Here is a 9,610-nt window from a genome sequence, read left to right on the forward strand (position 1 = left end):
ACAAGACTAATGAAATTTGAATTTAAGATAACAACAAATAATCATTTTAGAATGTGTATATCCCAATATTTTATGATATATTAAAAATTATTTTTTATTTTTAGGATAAAAAAATTTAACTTGATACCCTGTATTTTATATGGCAGCCCTGTCTGAAGTACTTTTAGAACCCTATAGAAGAATGTTTATGTAAATCTGTTTGGGCCTAATACTATGACAAAAAAATTTACAACTAGTAAATTCATTTGTGTAGTGCCTAAGGCTTTTGACTGCTAACCAGAATGTTGGCAGTTCAAACCCAGCCACTCTGCAGAAGGAAGGCTGGGCAATCTACTTCTGTAAAGATTTTACCACGTTAGAAACCCAAAGGGGGTCGCTATGAGGTGGAATCAACTTGATGGCAGTGAGTTTGGTTTTTTGTTAAATTCATTTTATAAATAAAATGTGGTACTGATCGGATTATCTATTTTTTCTTGTATGTATTTTTACAGATTGACTTACTCTCAAAATTTATCCTTTTATTTAGATTTTCAAATAACAGTACCCCATTCTCTAGTTAATGGCTGCAACATTTCCAGTCCTAATAGCTTGTACCTTCTCTTTCCCTCCCTTCAAATTTGATTAAAATTTACCAGATTTTGCCTATTTATTAGTCTTTCCAAGCACAAATTTTTAGACTTTATTTTCCCTATTTTATATTTATTTTCTGTTTATTTCTGCTCTTATCCTTGTAATTTCTATTCTTAAACTTTCTTTGAGTTTATTCTGTTACTTTTTTTCTATTTACTTAAATTGGATGCTTAGCTCACTAATTTGAAATATCTTTTCAAATGTAAGGATTTCAAGGCTATAAATAAATAATTTTGTAAGCACCACCTTAGTTGCTTTTCATAAAAGGTGGATGGTGCTGTGGTTAAAGCTGCTAATCAAAAAGTGGGCGGTTTGAACCCACCAGCTGCTTCCCGGAAGAAAAGGCTTGCTGATGTGCTCCCAGAAAGAGATTTGTTTTAATTATTACTCATCTTCATGGATTTTTCAAATTTCATTGTCATTTTTTCCTTGACCTCTGAGTGGTTTGGAAGACTATTTAAAAATTTCTAAACTTGTATTTTTTTTCCCTTATTTTGGTATTGATTTCTGACTTAATTCCTTTGTATTCACAGTATGTGGACTATATGCTACTCCTCATCCTTAGAAATTTGTTGAGGTTTGTGTTTGTGTTATAGCACAGTGTTTGGTCAGTTTTTGGTAAATGATCCGTATATTCTTGAAAAGAATGTGTATTCTCTGATTTTTTGCTTTGGTATTCTGTATTTGATCAATCTTGTTAATTGAGTTGTTCAAGGCTATTTAAATTCTCATTTTTGTTAGTTTTTTCTACTTGATCTATTTATTCCTGAGACTGGTGTGTTAACCCTTTACTATGATAATAGATGTGTCTATTTTTCTTTAATATTTTGAGTCTTTGTTACTGCATCAATACAAATTTGTAGTTTTCACATCTTGGTAAATGAAAGCTTTGTCATTATAAAGTGTTTCTTCCTTTCTTTTTTTTGATCTAATTAGTATTGTTACACCAGCTTTTTTGTTTGTTTAGTGTTTACATGTTATAGATTTTTTTCTGTCCTCTTTGAATTTCTCTGTATCTTTGTGTGTTAGGTGGTTCTCTTCTAAATAACAGATAGCTAGATTAAAAAAAAAAAAAATCCAACTGACAGTATTTGCTTTTTAAATGGACCATTTAGACCATTTGCATTTTATGTAATTACCAATATATTTGAATTTAAATCTACTAGTTTATTTTGTGCTATTTGCCACACTAGTTCTGGATTTCTTTTTTGTCCTTTCTTACATTGATTAGTGAAATATTTTTATTAATTCTTTTCGCCCTCTACTAATGTTGTAGAAGTTCCACACTCGTCTTCTGCTCAAAGTCTAATATTGTTCATTATTTTTACCTTTTCACCAAACACTACAAATACTTTAGAGCCCTTTATTTCCATTTACTCGTCTGCTCACTTACATGATCTTGTGCTCATGTGTTTTTATTTATTTTTAAACCCTGCAATACCTTATAGGGAGCTCTGGTAGCATAGTGCCTAAGGCACTTGACTGCTAACCAGAAGGCTGGCAGTTCAAACCCACCAGCCACTCCTCGGAAGGAAGATGGGGCAACCTACTTCCATAGTGATACTGCCTCAGAAACCCAAGGAGGGGTTGCTATGAGTCGGGGCCGACTCGACTGCAAATAACAACAACAACAATACCTTATTATTGTTACTGTTTTTATGTAGTCAATATTCATTTTTATTTTCCGACACAATTTCTCCCCCACTTTTATCTTCCAATCGAACTGACAATCGGAATCATTGCCCCTCTGTATAAAGTATATTCAGGTGTTCCTGAAATGTGGGTTTTCTGGTGTGGGTCTCAGTTGTGTTTGTCTGAAAGCATCTGTATTTCTCATTCATTCTTGAAGGGTATTCTTTAAGGGTACAGAATTATAGTTTAGCCATTATTTTTCTTTCAGCACATTGAGGATACTATTCCACTGCCATCTGACTTCCATTGTTGCTGCTGCAGCCGCCTGTCTGTCTGTCATTCCTTTGAAGGTGATTTATCTTCCTTTTTTTTTTTTTCTGGCTGCTTTCAGGATTTTATCTTTGGATTTTAAGCAGCTTAAGTATGATGTGTCTAAGTATGGAAATATGTTGCGTATGTTTGGAATATTTTGTGTTTCCTGAATCAGTGGATTGAGTTTTTTTAAAATCTTTTCTAGAATATTCTCAGCTATTATCTCAGTATATTTTCCATTGTCCTTACTCTCTTTTCTGTGTTTTCCATTACTTTGACTCTCCATTCATTGTATTCTCTGGCTAATTTTCACATTTGCTTATTTTTCTCTTCACTGTATCTGATTTGCTACTAAGCTGTCTATTGCATTTTAGTTTCAGTGTTATGGTACTTTTTATTTCTAGAATTTTGTTGGTTGCTTTTCAAATCAACTGTGTCATGTTTTGTAGTTTCTTATTCCCTGTAGTATTTTTATATTTGCCTTTCGTTTTTAAAATGTATTTAACACATCTTTTTTGGGTCTCCTTGTACTATTGTTTTTTTTCTTTTGGTTCATATGTTTTGTTTCCTGGTGTACCTGTTTTATATATGAAAAAAAAATATTTATAGGAATTATTTGAGGCCTACAGTGAAGATTTTTCATAGAGAACTTGCCTTTACAGCATTAGCAGTAAAATGCTGCTGAGAGGTCAGGTAAAGGGTCTTTGCGGTGGCCTTAGTTTTGTTCCTGGAAGCCTTGCTTCATAACCTGTCCTGCTCGCAAACTCTGTCTCACATCCTGAGCGTCACCACTTCAATTTTATTTTAGAGAACTCTTCCTTGAACCCCCAGTCTCACTGACATGCTTTCTTTTTTATTCTTTTGCTGTTCTCTGTACTTTTATTCTGTAATTTTAAATTTGTTCATATAACTTCATTGTTTATCCTTTCTTCTACAAAATAAGCTCCGTGAGGTCAGGAACTATGTTTCTTTTGTTTACCACTCCTCGGAAGGAAGGTTGGGCAATCTACTTCCGTAGAGATAATGACCTCGGAAACCCAAGGAGGGATCGCTATGAGTCGAGTCTGACTCCACGGACACATAACAACAACAACAACATATGTGATTATGGGAGCTCTGGTGGTGTAGTGGGAGGTCTGGTGGCATAGTGCCTAAGGCATTTGACTGCTCACCAGAAGGCTGGCAGTTCAAACCCACCAGTCACTGTTTGGAAGGAAGATTGGGCAATCTACTTCCGTAGAGATACCACTTCGGAAACCCAAGGAGGGGTCATTATGAGTGGAATCTACTCGAGGGCCGTGAGTTTGGTTTTATATATGTATTGCTTATATAGTATTGTGTTTGGCATAATGTAGATACACATATTTGCTAAATGAAGGCATATAAAGCCTAAATTAGAAGAAACTATTTATACTCGGTGGGGTAAGGGAAGATACTAGTTTACAGCTCTTTACTGAGCACATGCTATTCTGGTGGCATAGTGCCTACAGCATTTGACTGCTAACCAGAAGGCTCATGGTGCAAACCCACCAGCCACTCCTCAGAGGAAAGATTGGGGAATATCTTCCATAGATATACCGGCTCCGAAACCCAAGGAGGGGTTGCTATGAGTCAGGACAGACTTGATGGCAGTGAGTTTGGGTTTTTTTTTTTTTTTTTTGGTATGTAAAGTCCTGAGGGAAATTTATAATACTTATTCTCTGAATTTTAGCAATTCACTGTCTAATTAGGAAGAGAAGATATGTACATAATGATTATTTAAATAACAGTACAAATTAGTATAGCCAGACACAAGAAACTTTATGATAAACTATTTCATTAAGCATTAGAAATGTGATCATTATGTAATAAAAATATGTTTAGTAGTGTTGGAGGTATGTAAGAACTAGAAAGCCATCCCTGCCCTCGAGGATCTTAGATGATGGAGGGGTTACACATATATTAGATTAAATTAGATAATTGATGATACGAACAGATAGGGTCAAGTGAATTTGTTTTAGTTTGAGGGAAGATCAAGAGATGGATAATTCCCTTTGGGCCAGGCCAGTGAGAAAAAGGCTTATTCAGGTGATAAAGACTTGGTTTCTACTTTAACGATGGAGAAGATTGGAATAGGTAAAAGAGAAGGAAAAGGGCATTTCAGATGGACATGATCAGTACAAAAAATAACAACTATTGTGAACAAGTATGGTTGTTGTTGTTATGTGCTGTTGTATATTTAAAGAATCATGAATGTACTAGCAGAGAGTGTACACTTGGGATATTGGGAAATTAAATTAAGGCAGAACCAGATGACAAAAAACCTTCAGTGTCAGGCTGGAATAGTAGTTGGAATTAGTCTTATAGACAGGTATACTGTATTGGAAATTTTAGATGATGTCAGTGGGTCTCATTCACCTCTTTGGAGTTGCTGCCCAGTAAACTGATCGAGGAGGACTTGCTGGTTGAGAATGCTAGTTAATCTCAAATTATATGTGGTTTAATAATACGCCACAAACATTTTTCAGAGTTTTATGCAGTTTGTTTTACTTTTCCAGCCTCTCCAACCTTTTTTCCTTTTCTTAATAAATAGGAAAATAGTGAGAGTACCAAGACATGTGTTGTAAAGTCATATAGGGTTCCTATGAGTTGGAATCAACTTGATGGCACACGATAGTAAGATATTTAAAGGCAGGATAACAAGAATGATCTAATTTGCCAATACAAGAAGAAGGAGGAAAAATATATCTTGTTGTCAAACCTTTTAGAGCCCTATTAAGTTAGGAAGCAATCTTGATATCTACATCTCAATTTCTGTATTTATACATCAAATTTATACACATCAGAACATACATCTATTTGACAACATGTATATTTTGAGATAGAAGGTAACCCTCAAGTTGAACTCAAGATGTATCAGAAGTTACTATGCTAATTTGATGTAAAAAATTAACACTTGTTAAAATACAAAATATACAGATGTAAATGTTTATGGCTGAATCAAATTGAAAAGAATTTAATTAAGGTTGGTATCATTTTTAAGGAACATTTTCATTTTATCAAGTGTCATTTTGAATAAAGGTTTCAGATTTTGCATTTGATTGACTTTTTTTTTTTTTTTTAGTTGTGATTTGGGTGAAAGTTTACAGAGCAAATTCACTTTCCATACAGCAGCTCACATACACTTTGTCTCATGATATTGACTACAATTTACCACAATGCAACAGCTCCCCTCCCATTTCCTTCCCATAGTTACCTATTCCCCTGTGTCCTTCCTGCCATGTAATCCTGCCCTCCGAGCTGTATCCTTGTGTATACACAACCCTTATATTCTCCCATGATTGTTCTCTCCAAGGAGTGTATCTACCTAATGTAAATGTTCAACTCATATGCCTGTCTTTGGCTGGAAGCCACAGGAGTGGGTTCAATTCTAGACCTGAAGGGCAGCTAGGGGCCGTAGTCTCAGTGGTTCCATCAGGCTCTATCAGACCAGCAAACCTGGTCCACCCCCCACTTTTGTTTTTTTAATGATTTTTGAGTTTTGTTCTACATTGTTCTCCCACTCTATCCAGGATCTCCTACGTAGATCCCCCTCCACGTGGTTGACAGTCGTAGCCAGGTACCATCTAGTTCTTCTGGTCTCATAGACATACAGGCTGAGGATCACATGGTGTACTAGTCGCTTGGTGTAATTGTTTCCCTGCATCTTTGGTTTCCTTCATTCTTCTTTGATCTGGATAAGTGACGCATTGTTGCATCTAGACAGCCACTTGCAAGCTTTTAAGATCCCAGTCGCTACTTGCCAAAGTAGGATGTGGAACAGTGTTTTGTATAGTATGTTATGCCAATTGAGCTTGATGTCCCCTACAACTACGGTCCAGAGCCCACAGGTCCAACTCTTCACTCCCTCTGGGTAGCTAGCTGTCTGTGGCCAAAAAGTGACTACAACACTGTCCCTTGGCAGCCCTACTATATACCTGGGAAGTCTTACAGAATATACCAATACACTTGGAGAAACATTGTCTGCCAACCCTATACATGGTCTTGGGTACACTCTCCCCTGCATAGACATACCTAATAGTTCAGCCTGTCCATCCATCTGTCCACCCATATATCCATGTTTGCTTTCACTGACAGTGCAGTACTGTATGTGTGAAAAGGTTCATCTTTGTTTTCTGTACATCTTACACACCTTTCTATGTCTTCCTCTTCTTCAATGGCACTGTGTTGATCACTCACATTTGGTACATTGCCCTTCTCTTCGCCCAAATCAACACTTGTCTCTACCTACCTAACAGTGTTCCCTCCCCTTCCCTCCCACCCTTGGTAACCAATAAAATTTCCTTCCATATATAAACCTTTCCTTGACTTTTCACTTTCCTTGACTTTGACTAATTGTGGACTAATACAATATGTGTCCTTGTGTGATCAACGTATTTCACTCAGTATAATGTCCTCCAAGTTCATCCACATTATGTGGTGTTTCACTGATTCTGTGTTATTCTTTAGGGTTGCATGGTATTTCATTGTGTGTATGTATCATAGTTTGGTTATCCACTTTTCTGTTGATGGACACCTAGGTTGTTTCCATCTTTTTGCTATTGTAAATAGTGCTGCGATGAACATGGGTGTGCATATATCTGTGCTTGTCCTGGCTGTCACTTCTTTAGGCTATATACCTAGTAATGGCATGGCTGGGTCAAATGATATTTCCAATTCCAGCTTTTTAAGGAATCATCATACTGCTTCCCACAGTGGTTTTATCATTTTACAGTCCCACCAGCAGTGTATGAGAGTCCCAGTCTCTGCGCATCCTTGCCAGCGTTTATTATTTTCTGTCTTGTTGAACTTTGCTACTAGTGCTGGGGCAAGATGGTACCTCATTGTTGTTTTGATTTGCATCTCTCTAATGGCTAATGCAGAAGGAAGATGGGGCAATCTACTTCCGTAGTGATACTACCTCAGAAACCCAAAGAGGGGTCGCTGTGAGTCGGGTCCAACTCGACGGCACATAACAACAACAATAACAATGGCTAATGATCATGAACATTTCTTCATGTGTTTGTTGGCTGCCTGAATATCCTCTTTGGTGAAGTGTCTATTCATGTCTTCTGCCCATTTTTTAGTTGCATTATTTGTCTTTTTGTTGTTGAAGTGTTGGAGTTTTTATAAATTCTAGAGATTAAGTCCTTTTGTCAGGTAGGGCATTTGACTGACTTTTTCAGAAAGAAAGTACAGTTATGATTTAGAAAAATGAAGTATTTTCCTCATAATGTGGGTTCACTAATAATTTACCCTTGCCATATACAAGTTGCATACATGATAAGGTTATATTTTTTTTTATTTGTATTCAGAAATAATAAAATTTACTCCCAGTTTATTCCCTTGCAAGCCAATGTTATTTGATACATGCTTTAAAAATGCTTATTAAATTTTCATGTTGGTCACTTTGCAGGTGAATTATGTAACCTCATCACGCTGGATGTAGCTCACAATCAACTCGAACACCTTCCAAAGGAGATTGGAAACTGCACACAGATTACTAACCTTGACTTGCAGCACAACGAACTGCTAGACCTCCCCGACACTATAGGTACGAGAGGGGACGACGACGCTGACGGTGGTTTAGCGCTGCCTAAACATTAAGACTAGCTTTGATCCACTTTGGTAACATAAATTAAGGGAGATTAAAATTCAAAATTATCAAAGTAGTGAAACTTCTTTTAAAAAAAAAAGTATTTTATAATTTCTTTTCATTTTCATTTCCTGGCAAAGAAAAAAATAGATTTTAGGAATAAAATACTGAATCAAATGTCCTGTTATAGTTCTGTGCTTAAATGGCAGAACAAGTAAATTTCTGTTTTTGCTTATTTCAGAATGTTGTGTGCTGTTGTAGAGTGTGATCCTTTCTTTTACTGAAGCAGACTATAGGGAGAAAGGAAACCAATGCTATTTAGTTTTTAAAGCATGGCCAGTGTAGTTTTAAGTTTGTTCCTATGTAACATTGAGTAGGTAAGAGATGTCTGGTTGAACTCACGAGCTGTTCAGCGGGAGAAAGATGAAGCAGTCCGCTTCTGTAAAGACTTACAACCTTGGAAATCCTGTGGGCAGCTCTACTCTGTCCTAAAGAGTCACTGTAAGTCAAAATCTACTTGATGACTGTGGGTGACAGTGTGTAAGAGATGTCTTGAAGAGCAAAATGTTTCCAGAACTTATTTGAACTACAAAATGTCTCTTTGAGCTAACTGCGATATGTTTTGTATTTATATAGTCTTGTTTATTCAGATGCCATAAATTTATACAGATAGTAAATAGAATTTTTTAAAATGTCGACACCTTTTTAGTTATTGGTATAGCGTAATGATGCTATAATGTTCACTTGGAAATATTACATCTGCACTTAATTTATATAATTTTTGTAATTGGTATTTCAGAGGTTCTATTACTAAATCATTTGAGACCTATGATGATACTGTCTTTCTCCAGGAATATTTTTGTTTGTTTCTGTCAGGAGCCCAGGGGGGACCACTTTACTCTATCCGTGTTCAGTGCTGGAGATGTTTCTGGTCTCCTAAGTGATTCACCTGCAGGCTGTAGACTAATTAGAGGGCTCTTTTACTTCCAGTTCACCCTTAGTACTAGGGTGCAGCCCTTAAGTGTACCCAACTAAAAGAGGATATTGATTACTAGAGTCCTCAGCCCTGGCTGGCAGATTTTGACTCTTATTAGAAATACGCCTTAGCCTTTGATCTGCAGCTTCTGGTTTGGTAAATGCTCCTAAGAAAAAGTCCTCCCCAGTACTTTGCTTGTTTCTGGGTTCCCTGCCTGGTTTCTGGCTTGATAACTGCTCACTATCAGCGTTCTCTCTCTCTCTTTTTTTTAAATGGTGTTTTATGTTTTTTTATTATTTTTTAAATGGGAGGGTTTGTTTGAATTACCTAGTCTGTCATTCCTTACATGAAACAGAAGCAATCGTTGTTGTTGTTGTTATGTGCCGTCGAGTCGGCCCCGACTCATAGCGACCCCTCCTTGGGTTTCCGAGGCAGTATCACTACGG

At 36.6% G+C, this 9,610-nt stretch overlaps 1 protein-coding gene across 1 annotated transcript in view; it reads left to right on the forward strand.

The window, feature by feature from the left end:
• SHOC2 (SHOC2 leucine rich repeat scaffold protein) overlaps nt 1–9,610 on the forward strand; it is a 61,670-nt gene that overhangs the window by 8,233 nt on the left and 43,827 nt on the right. The window contains exon 2 of the mRNA XM_007941605.2: nt 8,009–8,146. Within this exon, the coding sequence (XP_007939796.2) occupies nt 8,009–8,146 (138 nt within the window). The remainder of the gene's footprint in view (nt 1–8,008; nt 8,147–9,610) is intronic.

The sequence above is a fragment of the Orycteropus afer genome, unplaced genomic scaffold (genome assembly GCF_000298275.1).
Source record: "Orycteropus afer afer isolate SDZICR_OR568_19922 unplaced genomic scaffold, OryAfe1.0 scaffold00082, whole genome shotgun sequence".
NCBI lineage: Eukaryota > Metazoa > Chordata > Mammalia > Tubulidentata > Orycteropodidae > Orycteropus > Orycteropus afer.